The following is a 20,475-nucleotide window of genomic DNA, read 5'->3' on the forward strand; positions in this document are numbered from 1 at the left end:
ACACACACAGACACAAACTGGCTCTTGCAGGGTTTTTTTCTCATAACCCTTCAATGCAAAACCAAACCAAAACAAACAGACTGTTTGTCTCTGAGTCATGCCTCATTGTGTGTGCGTGTGTGTGTGTGTGTGTGTGTGTGTGTGTCTCTCTGTGAGACTTTGTGTCCAAGCGAAAGCATGCTAACGTGAATGCTAATGCTTGAAGGGTCAAAGCACAGATTCCTTTGTTCTGACTTTAATCGGCTTTGTAGTGACTTTCTCATCAGCTGCACACACACATCTTCCTCCACAGACCTGCGTGAAGCTGCGAGCATTAAAGAAAGTGGAATTTAGTGAATTGTCTTTTATCCTCGTCGATAAGAACAAAGTAATAAAAAACACCCTTGAGTGTGGACCCTTTTTTTTAATTGGCCAACATTCGCTAGAAACACGTCACACAACATCTTTTAAAATAAGGTCTGGACCCCCCCTCAGCGCTGCCGGAGCTGGACGAGCTGACGATGGAGAGCGTCCTGGTGGAGCTGGAGAGCGCCTGCGAGGTGAAGATGCTGCAGGCCATCGAGGCGGAGGAGGGCCTGGGCATCGAGTACGACGAGGACGTGGTGTGCGACGTGTGCCGCTCGCCTGAAGGGGAGGACGGAAACGAGATGGTCTTCTGCGACAAGTGCAACGTCTGCGTCCATCAGGTCTGCATCTTCTCCTCTGCTCCCATAGACGTCTATGAGGACATGACTCTACTTCTGTGTAGTGACCAGCAGGGGGCGACTCCTCTGCTCCCAAAGACGTCTATGAGGAAATGACTCTACTTCTGTGTAGTGACCAGCAGGGGGCGACTCCTCTGCTCCCATAGACGTCTCTGAGGAAATGACTCTACTTCTGTGTAGTGACCAGCAGGGGGCGACTCCTCTGCTCCCATAGACGTCTATGAGGAAATGACTCTACTTCTGTGTAGTGACCAGCAGGGGGCGACTCCTCTGCTCCCATAGACGTCTATGAGGAAATGACTCTACTTCTGTGTAGTGACCAGCAGGGGGCGACTCCTCTGCTCCCATAGACGTCTATGAGGAAATGACTCTACTTCTGTGCAGTGACCAGCAGGGGGCGACTCCTCTGCTCCCATAGACGTCTATGAGGAAATGACTCTACTTCTGTGTAGTGACCAGCAGGGGGCGACTCCTCTGCTCCCATAGACGTCTATGAGGAAATGACTCTACTTCTGTGTAGTGACCAGCAGGGGGCGACTCTTCTGCTCCCATAGGCGTCTATGAGGAAATGACTCTACTTCTGTGTAGTGACCAGCAGGGGGCGACTCCTCTGCTCCCATAGACGTCTATGAGGAAATGACTCTACTTCTGTGTAGTGACCAGCAGGGGGCGACTCCTCTGCTCCCATAGACGTCTATGAGGAAATGACTCTACTTCTGTGCAGTGACCAGCAGGGGGCGACTCCTCTGCTCCCATAGACGTCTATGAGGAAATGACTCTACTTCTGTGTAGTGACCAGCAGGGGGCGACTCCTCTGCTCCCATAGACGTCTATGAGGAAATGACTCTACTTCTGTGTAGTGACCAGCAGGGGGCGACTCTTCTGCTCCCATAGGCGTCTATGAGGAAATGACTCTACTTCTGTGTAGTGACCAGCAGGGGGCGACTCCTCTGCTCCCATAGACGTCTATGAGGAAATGACTCTACTTCTGTGTAGTGACCAGCAGGGGGCGACTCCTCTGCTCCCATAGACGTCTATGAGGAAATGACTCTACTTCTGTGTAGTGACCAGCAGGGGGCGACTCCTCTGCTCCCATAGACGTCTATGAGGAAATGACTCTACTTCTGTGTAGTGACCAGCAGGGGGCGACTCCTCTGCTCCCATAGACGTCTATGAGGAAATGACTCTACTTCTGTGTAGTGACCAGCAGGGGGCGACTCCTCTGCTCCCATAGACGTCTATGAGGAAATGACTCTACTTCTGTGTAGTGACCAGCAGGGGGCGACTCCTCTGCTCCCATAGACGTCTATGAGGACATGACTCTACTTCTGTGTAGTGACCAGCAGGGGGCGACTCCTCTGCTCCCAAAGACGTCTATGAGGAAATGACTCTACTTCTGTGTAGTGACCAGCAGGGGGCGACTCCTCTGCTCCCATAGACGTCTCTGAGGAAATGACTCTACTTCTGTGTAGTGACCAGCAGGGGGCGACTCCTCTGCTCCCATAGACGTCTATGAGGAAATGACTCTACTTCTGTGTAGTGACCAGCAGGGGGCGACTCCTCTGCTCCCATAGACGTCTATGAGGAAATGACTCTACTTCTGTGTAGTGACCAGCAGGGGGCGACTCCTCTGCTCCCATAGACGTCTATGAGGAAATGACTCTACTTCTGTGCAGTGACCAGCAGGGGGCGACTCCTCTGCTCCCATAGACGTCTATGAGGAAATGACTCTACTTCTGTGTAGTGACCAGCAGGGGGCGACTCCTCTGCTCCCATAGACGTCTATGAGGAAATGACTCTACTTCTGTGTAGTGACCAGCAGGGGGCGACTCCTCTGCTCCCATAGACGTCTTTGAGGAAATGACTCTACTTCTGTGTAGTGACCAGCAGGGGGCGACTCCTCTGCTCCCATAGACGTCTATGAGGACATGACTCTACTTCTGTGTAGTGACCAGCAGGGGGCGACTCCTCTGCTCCCAAAGACGTCTATGAGGAAATGACTCTACTTCTGTGTAGTGACCAGCAGGGGGCGACTCCTCTGCTCCCATAGACGTCTCTGAGGAAATGACTCTACTTCTGTGTAGTGACCAGCAGGGGGCGACTCCTCTGCTCCCATAGACGTCTATGAGGAAATGACTCTACTTCTGTGTAGTGACCAGCAGGGGGCGACTCCTCTGCTCCCATAGACGTCTATGAGGAAATGACTCTACTTCTGTGTAGTGACCAGCAGGGGGCGACTCCTCTGCTCCCATAGACGTCTATGAGGAAATGACTCTACTTCTGTGCAGTGACCAGCAGGGGGCGACTCCTCTGCTCCCATAGACGTCTATGAGGAAATGACTCTACTTCTGTGTAGTGACCAGCAGGGGGCGACTCCTCTGCTCCCATAGACGTCTATGAGGAAATGACTCTACTTCTGTGTAGTGACCAGCAGGGGGCGACTCTTCTGCTCCCATAGGCGTCTATGAGGAAATGACTCTACTTCTGTGTAGTGACCAGCAGGGGGCGACTCCTCTGCTCCCATAGACGTCTATGAGGAAATGACTCTACTTCTGTGTAGTGACCAGCAGGGGGCGACTCCTCTGCTCCCATAGACGTCTATGAGGAAATGACTCTACTTCTGTGTAGTGACCAGCAGGGGGCGACTCCTCTGCTCCCATAGACGTCTATGAGGAAATGACTCTACTTCTGTGTAGTGACCAGCAGGGGGCGACTCCTCTGCTCCCATAGACGTCTATGAGAAAATGACTCTACTTCTGTGTAGTGACCAGCAGGGGGCGACTCCTCTGCTCCCATAGACGTCTATGAGGAAATGACTCTACTTCTGTGTAGTGACCAGCAGGGGGCGACTCCTCTGCTCCCATAGACGTCTATGAGGAAATGACTCTACTTCTGTGTAGTGACCAGCAGGGGGCGACTCCTCTGCTCCCATAGACGTCTATGAGGAAATGACTCTACTTCTCTCTTGATTTATTCCCTCAGTAAACATTGTAAACATGAGTTTATGGTCTCAGTCTCTAGTTTCAAGTCTTTATATCAGCATGATGTTCATTTAGTGAATGATGAGTTAAACAAACGATATTTGGCATAAATGTGTTGATATTTAAAGGATCTCATTGGTTTTCTCTACCAGAGTTAGATGGAGAAGAAGAAGAAGAATGATACCACTTCATCTCACCATCTGCTTACCCCCCCCCCCCCTTAGGCGTGTTACGGCATCCTGAAGGTGCCCCAGGGAAACTGGCTGTGTCGGATCTGTGCCCTCGGCGTCCAGCCTAAATGTCTGCTGTGCCCCAAGAGGGGGGGGGCCCTCAAGCCCACCCGCAGTGGAACCAAGTGGGTCCACGTGAGCTGTGCCTTATGGATCCCAGAGGTGAGAGCAGCACAACGCAATGAGCTCTCACACCTGTCGCTTCCTCCTCTTCCTCCTCTTCCTCCTCTTCCTCCTCTTCCTCCTCCGATTTCCTGCTTTCAGTTAGCAGGAGATTTAAACAGCCCCCCCCCACCCCCACCCTCCCCACGTCATGATGACTCCTCTTTGGTAATCTCTCCTCATCTGACACAAAGCATGCCGGCTCTCTGTCAGGGGGGGGGGGGGGGCTTTTTACTTTCTAATTGGCTTCTGTCACCCTTGATTGGGCTAATTGTTTTCGTTGCTCTGCTCGCTTTTGTTTCCTCTTCCTACCGGGGAGGGGAAAGGAAATAAAGATTGTGTGTGTGTGTGTGTGTGCGTGCCTAAACACACCACCCGGCCTTCAAGCGATACAGCCCCCCCCCCCCCTGCAGCGCTGCATATGTGTAAATCTGCCGTCGCCTTCTCCCCCAGAGAGAGGTCCCTCTGTAAACGGATCCTCACACACACACACACACACACACACACAGACACACACACACTTTTCATTTCCAATGAAGCGCTTTTTGTCAGTTTTCTCTCCCGTTGAAATGTTAATTGGGGGAATGTGAGCGAGTTAAAGGCCGACATGTTAGACATGTTATGCACACGCCAACCTGACTTGGCTTAAATCTGCCTGTCTTATCGTGACATCATGAAGGCCCTTCCTCTCCGTCAGGTGAGCATAGGCTGTCCTGAGAAGATGGAGCCCATCACCAAGGTGTCCCACATCCCCGCCAGCCGCTGGGCTCTGACCTGCAGCCTCTGCAGAGAGCACACAGGCACCTGCATACAGGTGAGTCAGGCAGGAAGGAGGAGGAGGGTCCATTTGTGGTATTGTGTCATCCTGCACCTGAACAATAATGAAACACATTTAGCCACAGCAACGATACGCAAAAATCTAGGTACGATCACTGATCACTTTTGGTTCATGTTCGTTTCTCTGGCAGCTGAGGTTCACTATTATATCCTCTTCCTCCTCCTCTTCCTGCTCTCCCTCCTCTTCCTCCTCCTCTTCCTGCTCTCCCTCCTCTTCCTGCTCTCCCTCCTCCTCCTCTTCCTGCTCTTCCTCCTCTTCCTCCCCTCCAACCAACCAACATCATCTGCACAGCTGGAATGAAAGCTTGAAGAAAAAGAAAATTGGAGAAAGTTTTGTGCAAATCAATATTAGTTTTTCTCATTTTCCGACCCTTTCTGAGATGAACCAGCGCAGCGTTCTACAGCCTCTTGGAGGAGAGCTTCAACGCTCCTCAGGGCCGTGACGTCCTTTCCTTCCTTTGTTAGAATGAGGTGCTGTGAGAATCTTCACGTTACTTCATAGTTTGGTGAAATCAAACATGCTGATAGGGAGGGGTGCTACCTGAGGGGAGCACAAAATGAAACTCAATAAGCCCAAATATTTAAACAGAGGGGGGGACGGAGGGCTGAAACAGGTCAATACAGTTTGGACTGAGGCTCTTTTTAGGATAAAAAAGAGGTTGTAAGAATTTCACTTATTCACCAAGCTACTGCAAAGTGAATGAAATGCAAGTGGAAACAAAGGAAAACTGTGCTGATGGAGGATGAGATTCAGAAGAGGAAATGACACTGTCCTTAAATGACTCTCATTTATTGCCTGACCGACCCCCCCCCCCTCTCCTCCGCCCCCGCCCAGTGCTGCATGCCCTCCTGCATCGTGGCCTTCCATGTGACGTGTGCCTTCGACGGCGGCCTGGAGATGAGGACCATCCTGGCGGAGAACGACGAGGTGCGCTTCAAGTCCTTCTGCCTGGAGCACAGCTCCGCCCACTTCTCCAGGAGCGGAGCACACGGCCCCACCAGGCCGGACTGGGGGGGGGTCGCCGCCGCCGGCCTCCTCCAACTGGGCGCCGGCGGCGAGCCGGAGCCGAGGCCAGCGCCTCACCCGGCTCTGGTGTCGGCGTCGGAGCGGGCCGAGTGGGAGGCGCTGGAGAGGGAGAAGGTGAGCCAGAGGAAGCAGAAGCTCCAGGAGCTGGAGGACGAGTTTTACCGGCTGGTGGATCCCCGGGAGGTCGCCGACCACCTGGCGCTGCCCACCCCCCAGGTGAGCGCTTCTGACCGCGTGATGACAAATGATACCGTGAGAGAGTTCCTCACGACAAGCTGCTTACATGGCGGATAAAAGAGAACGTTCCACTAATGATCCAATGTTTCCTTACTACCTCATCACCTCATTACCTCATTACCTCATCACCTCATCACCTCATTACCACATCACCTCATTACCTCATCACCTCATCACCTTATTACCTCATCACCTTATTACCTCATCACCTTATTACCTCATCACCTCATCACCTTATTACCTTATTACCTCATTACCTCATCACCTCATCACCTCATCACCTTATTACCTCATCACCTCATTACCTTATTACCTCATCACCTTATTACCTCATCACCTCATCACCTTATTACCTCATCACCTCATTACCTTATTACCTCATCACCTCATCACCTTATTACCTCATCACCTTATTACCTCATCACCTCATTACCTTATTACCTCATCACCTTATTACCTCATCACCTCATCACCTTATTACCTCATCACCTCATTACCTTATTACCTCATCACCTCATCACCTTATTACCTCATCACCCCATTACCTTATTACATCATCAACTCATCACCTTATTACCCCATCCCCTCATTACCTTATTACCTCATCACCTTATTACCTCATCAACTCATCACCTTATTACCTCATCACCTTATTCCCTCATCACCTCATTACCTTATTACCTCATCACCTCATCACCTGATCACCGTATTACCTCATCACACCAATACTGTTTGCTCCCTCCTCCAGGTGGACTTCTTGTATCAGTTCTGGAAGATGAAGAGGAAGGCAAACTTCAACCGACCCCTGGTGACCTTAAAGAGGGACGAGGTGGACAACATGGCCCAGCAGGAGCAGGACGTCCTCTACAGACGCCTCAAGCTCTTCACACACCTCCGACAAGACCTGGAGAGAGTGAGTCTCAGATGTGTGTGTGAGCCCCGCTGATGTTGCACTATTGTGTGTGTGTGTCTGTGTGTGTATCGGCCAGAAGGACGGAGACGTGATGAAGTGATGAGTGATGAGTGATGTTTTGAGTTGAATGAATGTGTTGAAAGAATCCACCTCATTCGTGTGGTTGTTCCCACTGTGACTCTGTTCACGAGCATCTTCTCAAACCAAACCATCAGGTGAGTCTCAGGTGACAAATACATATCTCTTGGATATCTCTTGGGATTTGGAAAGTGACTTTGAGAATAGCGTCGGAAGGAGCTCGTACCAGAAGGGTGTTGTTTTTAAACAGTGGAACGTCGTGGAGGGAAAGCTCGCATCTGTGGTCTCCTCACACCTCGAGATGCTTCCCTCCCATGCTAGCTGCTAGCATTGCTGTAGGACTCTAATGGCGCAAGATGTTCAACTCAAAGCTGCAGAAAGATGATGCATGCACCTGTGGGAAGGTAGGGCGCAGGGGTGGAAGTGGAATGGAGACAGGAAGTGGAAGTGGAATGGACACAGGAAGGGGAATTGAGACAGGAAGCGGAAGTAGGGTATGTTTAAAATCTGAGCCGCTGGAGGTGAGGGAAGTTCTGATCACTAGTAACTGGTCACATTCTTTTATTATTTGGGGTTTATTGTTGCTCTCTCTACTAGAGCTGGAAACTCTCAGGTTTATTTTTCTTTTTTCCCGTTGAAATTAAAGATTTACGCAACATTTTCTAACGAGGAAATAAAAGAAAAGGAAAATGCCTGCGACGGGGCTCAGACCGCCGGAGTAACCACCCGTACGAGGTATTTAAAGAATGCTCGGTCGGTTCTCGAGGTCAGTATTCAGGAACTCTGCTTACTCTTGGCCCACAATGCCGTCCTCCTGTCTGATGTTCAGCTCCCACTTGAGGTCCTGGGTGATGATGGAGCCCAGGAAACGGAAGGAATCCACAGTGGGGGAGTCACACGGGGGGAGGGGGGAAGGTGGGTCCTCAACCATCTCCACTATCTTCAGAGCGTTGAGCTCTCTCACCTCAGGTTGCTGACATCGTTTCACGCTGGTTTGGTTTCACTGGAGTCCGCGACTGCTGAATGTGATGAGTACAGGAGACCTGCCGCGCACATCACAGGTGTGTGTGTGTGTGTGTGTGCGCTCACTCACTGGGGTCAGGAGGTCAGGGGGAGGACAGAGCCGTGGAGACACCAGGCGGGTCGAGTCATGCAGCAGACAGACCCACCCTGTTGGATCAGAGTCAACATGGCTCCCCTCACACAGCTCCAGGCTGCCCACTACCCACAATCCCTTGCACTCCGGTCCGCTTCCAAGATGTTCCTAGAGGGGGGGGGGGACGTCTCATCATTCCACATTTGTGTAGTTGAGCTCATTCAGACGAGACCTTCAGGGGCCGCAGGAATCCAGAGTGGTTCATCAGGAGGCTTTAAATCCAACACATGAGGAATTAATTCTCAGGAACATTTCATTTATGTTTCTAAAAGGTCATCTCGTGGGGAGGGGGGCAAGCTGCTTTTAATGGGTTTCTTCACGTAGCATTAAGCGCTCCTAGCAGACATTGAAGATGTCAAATAGATTTTAATGGGACTTAAATGGCACCCCCCATTTTAACGTATTACTCAATAATTGTGCCATGAAGTTGTTTCCTAGTGTTACGCCCGGCCTAGGGGAGCCGGAAGTAGCATACAAGTAGTTAAGTAATCCCGTAATTAAGACAAAGACCAAGGCCGCCGCTTTCTCGTTTTGGGGTATTTATTTTAGTTCAAGGTCATAGATTTCAGGGTGAGCATGGCCTAAAACAACAAACAAAACAATACGTGCAGGTCCCCCTACCTTCCCTAGGACACATAAAGAAACAAACAAAAATACAGGTGTCTTACCTAACTCCCTACCCAAAACAGGAAAAAACATGAACAAACAAACAAAGGCTTCTCACCCCTACCGACCTCCTTGCTAAACCCCCCCACCAACCCAAAAGTCCATGAGGTGCAGCATGGCTGTGGCGAGCTGCTGGCTCCCACAGGATCCTTCTTATGCACCGACATCCAATCACCTGCAAAAGGAAAAGAGACAGAGCAAGGCAAAACATACAGCAGCCACCTCAGGCAGGGAGGGGAACTGCCACCCCCCACTATGACGCTCTGAGTCATAACATCCCCCCACTTAAGACCAAACATTTCTTCTATTGGAAGAGATGTTTGTTCAACACCCTATCCGTGATGATGCACCCGCCACGATATTGACATCAAAGTTTATCACATTAAAGACACTGTCTTAAGAGTAATGATCAGAGCATAAGGCGTTGATTGTGGTTTCAAATACAAGACAGAAACACAAGCAGATTATGGCCGGAATACACCGGGGGTTGCCTCCTCCCGCGGTTTGGCTCCCCCAAAGATAGCAGAGTTTGGGTTGGCGACCTGGTTCAGCGGCTCAGACACGGTCCGAGGCTTCAGCTGCAGCCGAGGTCTCTGTGCTCGCTCCTCATCAGAAGGTTCCCTGAAGTCCGGTCTGCGGGGGGGGCTCTCTCTCAAGCGAGCCGGTCCTCTACCTCCAGGTCCTCCAGATCCGCCATTTCCGTCTCCAGGGTGACTGCCGCTGGCGCCGCCACCGGCTCTGCGGGGCCCTCTGCCGCCCCCAAACCTGCAGTAGGCCTGGTGCCGCTCATCGTAGTTGTCAAAGTCCGCCCTTACTGCTGCTTCTGAGTCACCTTTCTGCTCCCGGGCAGCCGACAAGCAGGCAGCTAGAGTCCTATCCGTTTGTTGAGTGATAATTAGCGGACTTCTCTCTACTGCCAAACATAACTTACTGTCCACAGTCATCTTGACACTAGGCTCCCCTCGTTTTCCAGTGCCCACATCTTTAAGTATGGGAAGATCCACCAAATCACCCAGTTTGAGAGTTTGATCGCTGGGTCCCACACAGACTGGATCAATGGGCGGCATGCAATGCGGTGCGGCGTCACAAATGGGTACACAAGCAGTAGGGTGTCCAGTTATCTCAGGACTGGTAGGGAAAACCTTATCCCCAGCTAAATCATTCCCGAGAATGAGATCAACCCCTGCGATGGGCAGCCGATCCGTCACAGCCACACGCACTGGGCCAGATACCAGGGCGGAGGAGAGGGTAACTGCATGGACTGGCACACTCAAGACACTCAATTTAATTCCCCACACCAACAAGTTGGACCCACAATAGGACTGGTCAGAGAATGGCACCACACCACTTCGAGCCACAGAATGCTGTGCCCCAGTATCCCTTAAAATTGTAATTGGAATCTGGTCCCCCTCACGGCCACTGAGGGAAAAGTAACCGTGTGAAATAAAAGGCTTAAAAGAATCATGAAATTCTCGCGATTCCTCTGTCCAAAGCTCAGACCGACTAGTGCTTGCATCGCTCTGAATTAGCCCGACTGCAGAAGGGCTTTGTCTGTCACCTTTCTCCTTTTGCTGTAATATCGGGCAGCTTGCAACAAAGTGGCCCAGTTCATGACAATAAAAGCACTCACGCCTTTCCATTGGCGCTGAAGAGTTAGTGCGCCGAAAATTTTTAGGCGACCTCTCTTTATTTACAACAGGTACCGGTGGCCCGCGCTGCCCAGAAGATGAGAAGACACTTTTGTGAGTCAAGACGAACTCATCTGCCAGGACAGCCGCCTCAGTAACGGTCATCACTCTCTGCTCATTTAAATACAAGACTATGCGCTCTGGCAGCCACTTTTTAAACTCTTCCAACAGCATCAGCTCCCGCAGCTGTGCAAACTCCGTAGCTTTACTGGATTTACACCATTTATCAAAAAGCATGCTTTTTCCACGCGCAAACTCTACGTAGGTCTGGCTCGCATCCTTTCCCCCACCTCTAAACTTTTGCCTATAGGCCTCAGGTACTAGTTCATATGCTCTTAACACTGTCGCTTTAACCAGATCATAGTCCAAACTCTGTTCCAGTGTCAGAGCATTACACACCTCCTGAGCCTTTCCCACCAATTTACACTGGAGCAGCAAAGTCCAAACATCAGTCGGCCATTTTAAAGTGGATGCGATGCGTTCAAATGCAATAAAATACGAATCCACTTCAGACTCTCTGAACGGTGGTACCAGCGCTATATGCCTGCCGACATCAAAGCTATCGTGAGGAGATTGAGGTGTCTGATTTATTATAGGGGACCGGGGCGGGCCACCGGGCTGGCGTTCCAGCTCTAAGGCTCTAACTTTAAGGTGCATAGCTTCCACCTCCAACTCCCTAACGCGGAGTGTCAGCTGGAGTGCCTCCGTTGACATCACTGGCGTAGCTTGAATATCCACTTTCTTTAGCCCCTCTACAGTAAACAGCCCCCTCTCGCCTAGCTTATCGGTCACCAATTGTCTCAGTTCCTCTCGGTTTATGTTCACAGGCATTTCTATGTCAAAAGAGTTTGCAATGAGCACCAAATCCACCTTCCTACATTTGCTTAACTGCTGAAGTGTAGGATCAGCTACAAACTTGTCCAAATCAAACTCCATTTTTCACCCACACAACCAGCAATGCAGGACGAAAGAAAAGACAGGACGAGCCCCCAATTATGTTACGCCCGGCCTAGGGGAGCCGGAAGTAGCATACAAGTAGTTAAGTAATCCCGTAATTAAGACAAAGACCAAGGCCGCCGCTTTCTCGTTTTGGGGTATTTATTTTAGTTCAAGGTCATAGATTTCAGGGTGAGCATGGCCTAAAACAACAAACAAAACAATACGTGCAGGTCCCCCTACCTTCCCTAGGACACATAAAGAAACAAACAAAAATACAGGTGTCTTACCTAACTCCCTACCCAAAACAGGAAAAAACATGAACAAACAAACAAAGGCTTCTCACCCCTACCGACCTCCTTGCTAAACCCCCCCACCAACCCAAAAGTCCATGAGGTGCAGCATGGCTGTGGCGAGCTGCTGGCTCCCACAGGATCCTTCTTATGCACCGACATCCAATCACCTGCAAAAGGAAAAGAGACAGAGCAAGGCAAAACATACAGCAGCCACCTCAGGCAGGGAGGGGAACTGCCACCCCCCACTATGACGCTCTGAGTCATAACACTAGTGATTCAACAAACGAGAAATATTAAACTCACGCCATTTTGGCTCCTGGATTATGAAATATGGAACAGGACTTGATTTACTTATTTAAAGTGTCTCGTGGCCGCCATTCACACCGCAGGATAAGCGCCACCCACCCCCCCCCCCCCCCCCCCGATATCCCCCCCCTCTGATATGAGATCTGTTGGATGAAATAAAGATGAGGTGGAGGATGGATAAATATTTATAGCTGCTTCGGCTGTATAATTTCTCGCGTCAGTGTGTTGTTGCACAGTGTGTGTGTGTCTGTGTGTGTGTGTGTTTGCATACATGTCGTGTGCGTGTGTGTGTGTTTTGGGGGGGGGTATATATTTTCAGACCCATGACCAGTGCAGGCTGCTGCATAAATAAATAATTTCACATTACTCACATTACTTTGAGGGGACAATAGGAGCATCTTGGCGGCCCACGTACACACAGTAATGAGCCCCCCCCCCCCCCATGTACTGAGTATTTAATTAAGAACTTTAGTGAAAAAATAATCATATAGTGTGCTTATTATTAGTTATTATCAGTTGAGATGATATTTTATGATGCTTAACTGAGAGAAGATTCATTATTAGATTCTTTGCACTGTTTTTGCATGAATTCTGCTGTTTATATTTGTTTTTGATCATATTTTTTTATATATAGTGTGTGTGTGTGTGTGTGAAGGAACACAAAGGATGTGGATTGTTAGGATATAAAGTAAAGGTTCAAATAAAAGATAACATCACACAACCTTTCCTTCAGGAAATAAATAGACGTCTCACTTTATTAACATTAATAATATTAACCACAGCGATGCAGAGGAACACCAGAGGAACGCAGTAATGAAGCTTCCTTCAGGACCCGTGACGAGAGCCCGTGGTGCCGGACATTTGGGAGAAGCTTTAATCCCCAAACTTAGTTTGTCCCATTTAAAAGCTCAGTGTGGCGCTTCTCAGAACCCGGAGTTGATCTTTACGTATTTGCTATTGGGCCGAGTGTGGTGATGGAGCGAGGAGGGAGGAGGCAAGGGTGGAAGGAAAGGAGGAACAGGAGCAGAGTTTTTTTCTGTGGTGTAACTCCGTTGTGTGTGTGCATGATACACACATGTAACCCTATATGAGTACACACACACACACACACAACCTGAAAAGCGTGCAAGCTCTGATTGGGAGAAGTGCGTTGCCATGGATCCCAGGTGGGCGTGGCTTGGCTAGCGGGAGCTAATAAATCATGTAGCGTGTCTGCGTCTGGAAGTGATAGACTCCGGCGTGTGTGTGATTGTAGTGTGTGTTTGTGTGATGTGTGTGTGCTGTCTGCCTGTCTGACCCACTTTTCTCCTCAGTCCTTCCCTTCTTCCCTTGTTTGCTCCCTCTGTCCTTCCCTCTCTCTTTCAAATGCCCTTCTTTTCCTCTTGTAGTTTTTAACTCTCCATGCTGTCAATCTGAATCTGTGTGTTGAGCTGCTGTACTGAATTTTTCAAGGTTTAACTGATTTTTTCAGCTGTGAACAACGACTCCTCTGCTCCCATAGACGTCTATGAGGAAATGACTCTACTTCTGTGTAGTGACCAGCAGGGGGCGACTCCTCTGCTCCCATAGACGTCTATGAGGAAATGACTCTACTTCTGTGTAGTGACCAGCAGGGGGCGACTCCTCCGCTCCCATAGACGTCTATGAGGAAATGACTCTACTTCTGTGTAGTGACCAGCAGGGGGCGACTCCTCTGCTCCCATAGACGTCTATGAGGAAATTACTCTACTTCTGTGTAGTGACCAGCAGGGGGCGACTCCTCCGCTCCCATAGACGTCTATGAGGAAATGACTCTACTTCTGTGTAGTGACCAGCAGGGGGCGACTCCTCTGCTCCCATAGACGTCTATGAGGAAATGACTCTACTTCTGTGTAGTGACCAGCAGAGGGCGACTCCTCTGCTCCCATAGACGTCTATGAGGAAATGACTCTACTTCTGTGTAGTGACCAGCAGGGGGCGACTCCTCTGCTCCCATAGAGGTCTATGAGGAAATTACTCTACGCCTGTGTAGTGACCAGCAGGGGGCGACTCCTCTGCTCCCATAGACGTCTATGAGGAAATGACTCTACTTCTGTGTAGTGACCAGCAGGGGGCGACTCCTCTGCTCCCATAGACGTCTATGAGGAAATGACTCTACTTCTGTGTAGTGACCAGCAGGGGGCGACTCCTCTGCTCCCATAGACGTCTATGAGGAAATGACTCTACTTCTGTGTAGTTACCAGCAGGGGGCGACTCCTCTGCTCCCATAGACGTCTATGAGGAAATGACTCTACTTCTGTGTAGTGACCAGCAGGGGGCGACTCCTCTGCTCCCATAGACGTCTATGAGGAAATGACTCTACTTCTGTGTAGTGACCAGCAGGGGGCGACTCCTCTGCTCCCATAGACGTCTATGAGGAAATGACTCGGGGCGTTACCCCCCCACCACCAATGTTAGTTCTCACCTGACGTTGGAGGGTTGTGATGAAGGCATCCATGTTCAAACAGTTGTTGTGGCTTTAATCTGTGTTTTCAGATCCTTTGGTTGCAGCGTTTGAACTTATGAATTAAAATCTGTCTGCTTGGATTCTGCTTCAATAAGTAGATATTTAATAATATTTAAAACCTGTTGGATGGTTATTGGGATGCTGCTGAGGCGGGTCGGCCTCCCCGCATCAAGATGTCCATGTTGAAGTGCACATTCCTGCTAGTGATTAACCTCGGGTCTCTACACTGGGGGGCGATATCAGGCCAATTAAAGATCAATAACCCGATCTTCAGCCGCCTGCTTCCTCCCAGTCATTAGTAGGCGGCTCGGACCCACATCGACCCCAGAGTCTGTGAGATAAATAGGTAGAGAAATGAAAGCTGTGTTGTGGTTCTGGAGGTGGCACCACATGAGTAACACATTACTGAAGTTCATGCACACACACACACACAGACACACACTCTCCCTCTCTGGTCCCACTGGGTTTATTTCTATTTCAGGGATCAAATCGTGTGTCTTGCCTCTGCGCCCGGGACTGCTCAGACACAGACACACACACACAGACACACACACACACACATGCACACACACATGCACACACAGACTCACACAGACACACAGTGAACTCCTGCCAGACACCTGTTGAAGTAATTAGAGGTTGATGACAGCCAGTGCTCCACTGACCGCTCAGTGTGTGTGTGTGTCAGTGTGTGTGTGCGTGTGTGTGAGATCATGCAGTCAGACAGTGGATTGTGGTCTGAGGACCGCTGAGTCCTTAAAACAAAGTTAGAAAAGGCTCACCTGGAGTGCCGATCCATTCCAGGTGTGTCTGCCCCGCCCACTGGTGTTTTGGCTCCGCCCCCCTCATCAGGGACAGGTCAGCGGATGCAGATTTCTAGCAGTGGACACACACACAATATGACAAAAGGTCTAAAAGGTTCCTGAACAGGGTGGTTTTTCTTCTCCTTTCTCCCCCCCCCCCCCCCCACACCCACGCACACAGTGTCCTAACCAAAGCCCGGCTCTGCACATTGTGTTCCAGTTGAGACACTATTTTTATCCACGGTGCTCTAACAGGGATGGAGTGGGTCAGAATCCATCAAGACCAGTAGATAAACAGTCGGCCTGCTGGACTGTACGCGCACACACACACACACACACACACACACACATTTAGATGGTAGTTCACATCCATGCTGTGGTTTTGTGTGTCAGTTACCTCTTAGAATCCCATCCTTGGGGAGGGAACATTTGTTTGTTTCCCCTTCTGCTCTCTATACTAAAACACACCTGGCTGTACAGGTGACGTTCAAGTAGTTAACGCCCCTCGACATCATCATTGCATCATCACAAGCATTTCAGCCATACGTCAATAAAAAGGCGGTTTCATTCTGCTCAAATACTGTCAGTGGAATGGCTTCTACAGTGTTAATGAGCAGTGTGGTAATGCTCTATTGGGGGGGGCAGGTAGCTTAGCCTAGTTGGTCCCATCGAGTGATCCAGTACGCCTGGATCCATTTTTAGTGGAATATGTCTGCCGTGTGTGTTGTATGGTGATTGCAGGTCGTTTTGTGCATCCTCGTAACCACTATGCGTGTGTTTCAGGTGCGTAACCTCTGCTACATGGTGACCCGGAGGGAGAAGATGAAACACACCATGTGCGACCTGCAGGAGAAGATCTTCCACCTGCAGATTAAGCTGCTGGAGGAGGACCTCGCTGGAGGTAAGAGAGCGCGGGAGAGAACACAAGGCCGTTATTCCCACACCTGCTGGCTTCCACCCACTCTGCAGCTGGAGGAGCCGGAGGATGCGTCGATGCTGCTGCGTTGGCTCCATATCTGCTCACATCACAAGATTTAAATAATTAGTGCATGATGGTCCAATTAGAGTCAAACAGACCATAAAGAGGGGGATGCTTTAGGGCGGGGCTACAGGCTGATTGACAGGTCTCTAACAGACCATAAAGAGGGGGATGCTTTAGGGCGGGGCTACAGGCTGATTGACAGGTGTCTGCCATGGCGTTGAATAAAGTTCCCTGACTGATCGGTGTCCCCTTGGTTAAACTATTCCAGAGCCGGGAGACTCCTCACCTTTTGACACCAGCCCGGACTTTAGTACATCGAGTGAGATTGCATCTGGAGCCAGAGGCCAGCCTACGAAGAGCCTCAAAAGTTAGTAACGGCATCTTCAAATCAATACTGAAACTGACCTGGAGTCAGCGCAGGGCCAGCTGCTGTTGATGATGTCATCAGACTGTGAACGTAGCAGCGTTAGCCTAAGACTAATAAGGGATTGTCTTATCTCCATTGATGACGTGTGTCTGACCTTCAGCAGCTAACAGACGTGTTCAGGCTGGAGGATCTAACGTAGGCCCCCAGAATCATACGCTCTTGTTGTCATGGTGATGATGGAGTTATGGAGGCAGAGGGGTAACAACGCATGTTTTAGAGGCTCTGACGACGTGCCGCTTCGCACAAGTCACGCCAGAGTTTGGAAAAGAGACACAACGTGTCCTTCTCAGTGGCTTCTACACACAAACAGGGACACACTACGGGCTGGGACAGGGAAAGCTTGTTGTCATGGTAACGACAGTGAGCTCTTGTTGCCCCTGTGGCTGTGTGTGTGTGTGTGTGTCTGGGAGTGCTCATCATACCCGCTGCACACTTACACATTAATACAATCTTACAAACACGTTCACACACTTTGTGTCGACCCACCGACACACACACAGACACACACACACACACACACTTACACTTACACTTACAAACAGACACACACACAGACACACACACACAGACACACACACACACACACTTACACTTACACTTACAAACAGACACACACACAGACACACACACACACAGACACACACACACAGACACACACACACACTTACACTTACAAACAGACACACACACAGACACACACACACACACTTACACACTTACGCTGCAGTTCAGTGCTCCTCGAAACAGAAATGAATCACAAACTTCAAATAGATGAATCCTGGTGTGCACCTAAACAAGAGGGGGGGGGGTAAAAAGCGTCTGCTGATGAGTGGAGATTAGAAGCTGCAGGAGAAGGAAACACCGCCTGCAGGCGTCCTTGAAAACCCAAAGAAAGGATTTCCAACCCGTGGAACACATGAAAGAACGAGATCAGATTAGCAGGAACCCAAATGATAAAGAATATGAGATGAGAGGGTGAGATGGTCCTCCTGACCAATCAGAACGAAAGAAGAAGATGCAATGGAGGCCTGAAATAAGTCACTTTTACTAAATCCAACAGGAAGATGCTCCTTATGTTTGATGCTCAGTAATCACAGGTCTGCGTGTGTTTGGTCAAATACATGATGAGCATGTGAACACACACACACATTTGTGAACATTCAGTCTTGTGAACTACACAATCGCACTTTCTCCTCCTTTGCTTTTCATGTGGTGGTCTCAGTGTGAAACTAATCTGAGTCTGTCCTCTAATCTGAGTCTGTCCTCTAATCCGAGTCTGTCCTCTAATCCGAGTCTGTCCCCTGACCCGAGTCTGTCCTCTAATCTGAGTCTGTCCTCTAATCTGAGTCTGTCCTCTAATCTGAGTCTGTCCTCTAATCTGAGTCTGTCCTCTAACCCGAGTCTGTCCTCTAATCCGAGTCTGTCCCCTGACCCGAGTCTGTCCTCTAATCTGAGTCTGTCCTCTAATCCGAGTCTGTCCCCTGACCCGAGTCTGTCCTCTAATCTGAGTCTGTCCTCTAATCTGAGTCTGTCCTCTAACCCGAGTCTGTCCTCTAATCTGAGTCTGTCCTCTAATCTGAGTCTGTCCTCTAACCCGAGTCTGTCCACTAATCCGAGTCTGTCCCCTGACCCGAGTCTGTCCTCTAATCTGAGTCTGTCCTCTAATCTGAGTCTGTCCTCTAACCCGAGTCTGTCCTCTAATCTGAGTCTGTCCCCTGACCCGAGTCTGTCCTCTAATCTGAGTCTGTCCTCTAATCTGAGTCTGTCCTCTAATCCGAGTCTGTCCCCTGACCCGAGTCTGTCCTCTAATCTGAGTCTGTCCTCTAATCCGAGTCTGTCCTCTAATCTGAGTCTGTCCTCTAATCTAAGTCTGTCCTCTAATCTGAGTCTGTCCTCTAATCTGAGTCTGTCCTCTAATCCGAGTCTGTCCTCTAATCTGAGTCTGTCCTCTAATCCGAGTCTGTCTTCCTGCAGAGAAAAGCCAGAAGGGAGAAAGGAGCCAGCAGAGCAGAGTGAAGGAGAAAGGGAAGGAGAGGAGGAAGAGCAGCCCAGAGAAGAAGGACCGCCTGAAGCCGGAGAACGGCTCGCTGCTGAGAGAACTAGGTACATGGTGTGTGTGTGTGTCTGTGTGTGTGTGTGTGTGTGTCTCAATATCCCCCCCTCCTCTCAGCACATAGCCAGTGCTTATTATCCTCACAGAGGCCATTAAAACAAGTAAACCCTCTGTAGACCATCCCATGAGCATCTCCATCTAACCATGACTGTACGTGACCTACACAGTGAGCTTCCATATGGACTCTAGTTCTTCAGCCTCCCCCAACACCCCCCCCCCCCCTCCGGATTGTCAAGTGCCTTCTCAGCAGGTGAGGAGCTGAAAAAGGTCCTTCAAATCAGCTCTGAGGATTTGAGGCTCTCACCTCGGTGTCGGCCTCCTATCATCTGATTGGCTCTTCTGCATTCTCATGGTTAAATATGTGCACTAATTCCACCCCCCCCCCCTCCCTGCCCCCCCTCCCATGATCATGTCTCACATCGTGTTACCATGACAATCAAGCCGTGTGTGTGTGTTGTTCCTGTCGCTGTGTGTCCTCTGTGTTTGTTTTTGCATGCCGTATGTGTTCACATCTCAGTGTGTGTGTGTGTGTCTGATTGTGTGTGTGTGTGTGTCTGATTGTGTGTGTGTGTGTCTGTCGGGCCATCTGCTCCCTGTCCCTCTGGTCCCGTCTCCGGGGGCTTCGTCTTCCTCTCGGTGCGTCCCGGGATGAAGACGACGGACACGTAGCAGAGCTCCTCGTTCATCAGGGGGAGGTTTGAGAAAAGGGAGACAACAACAAAGATTTGCCTCCAGTTGCAATTTACATTTAATGCATTCAAAATATGTCTCTAGTCTCGTGTCTAGTGTCTAGTCTGTAGTCTGAGGTCGGTATTCTCTCATTTCCAGTCTGTAGTCTAGTCTCTATTCTCAGGTATAGTATAATCTCTAGTCTGTAGTTGAGTCTGTAGTCTCAGGTCTAGTCTGGTGTTTAGTCTTTAGTTTCTAGTCTCAAGTCTAGTTAGTCTGTAGTCTAGTTCCTAGTCTGTACTCTGTATATTCTCATGTCTAGCCTAGTCTACTCTCTAGTCTTGTCTCAGGTCTAGTATAATCTCTACTCTGTAGACTCGAGTGTGTAGTCTTGTCTCTAGTCTGTAGGCTCAAGTCTGGTCCATATTCTGTAGTATGTATTCTACAGTCTGTAGTCTCAGGTTTAGTCTGTAGTCTTTAGTCTCGTCCCCAGTCTTTAATCTGTATTCTACAGTATGCTGTTTCATTTCTCATCAGGCTCAGTCTGGTCTAGTTTTTTAGTATCTAGTCTCAGGTCTAATCTCTGTAGTTTCTAGTCTCTAGTCTCATGTCTAGTTTAGTCTTTAGTCTGTGGTCTCTCGTCTGGTCCTTAGTCTTTAATCAGTATTCTACAGTTTGTAGTCTCTTTTCTTAGGTCTAATCTTGTCTAGTTTGTTTTATCTAGTCTCAGGTCTAATCTCTAGTCTGTAGTTTCTAGTCTCTAGTCTCATGTCTAGTTT

At 49.7% G+C, this 20,475-nt stretch overlaps 1 protein-coding gene across 1 annotated transcript in view; it reads left to right on the forward strand.

The window, feature by feature from the left end:
* Window positions 1-20,475, forward strand: part of jade2 (jade family PHD finger 2) — a 58,029-nt gene that overhangs the window by 34,290 nt on the left and 3,264 nt on the right. Inside the window, 7 exon segments of the mRNA XM_037467274.2 lie at window positions 475-686; window positions 3,910-4,077; window positions 4,775-4,891; window positions 5,750-6,157; window positions 6,927-7,091; window positions 16,289-16,406; window positions 18,889-19,017. Coding sequence (XP_037323171.2) covers window positions 475-686; window positions 3,910-4,077; window positions 4,775-4,891; window positions 5,750-6,157; window positions 6,927-7,091; window positions 16,289-16,406; window positions 18,889-19,017 — 1,317 coding nt within the window.

The sequence above is a fragment of the Pungitius pungitius genome, chromosome 16, assembly GCF_949316345.1.
Source record: "Pungitius pungitius chromosome 16, fPunPun2.1, whole genome shotgun sequence".
Taxonomy (NCBI): domain Eukaryota; kingdom Metazoa; phylum Chordata; class Actinopteri; order Perciformes; family Gasterosteidae; genus Pungitius; species Pungitius pungitius.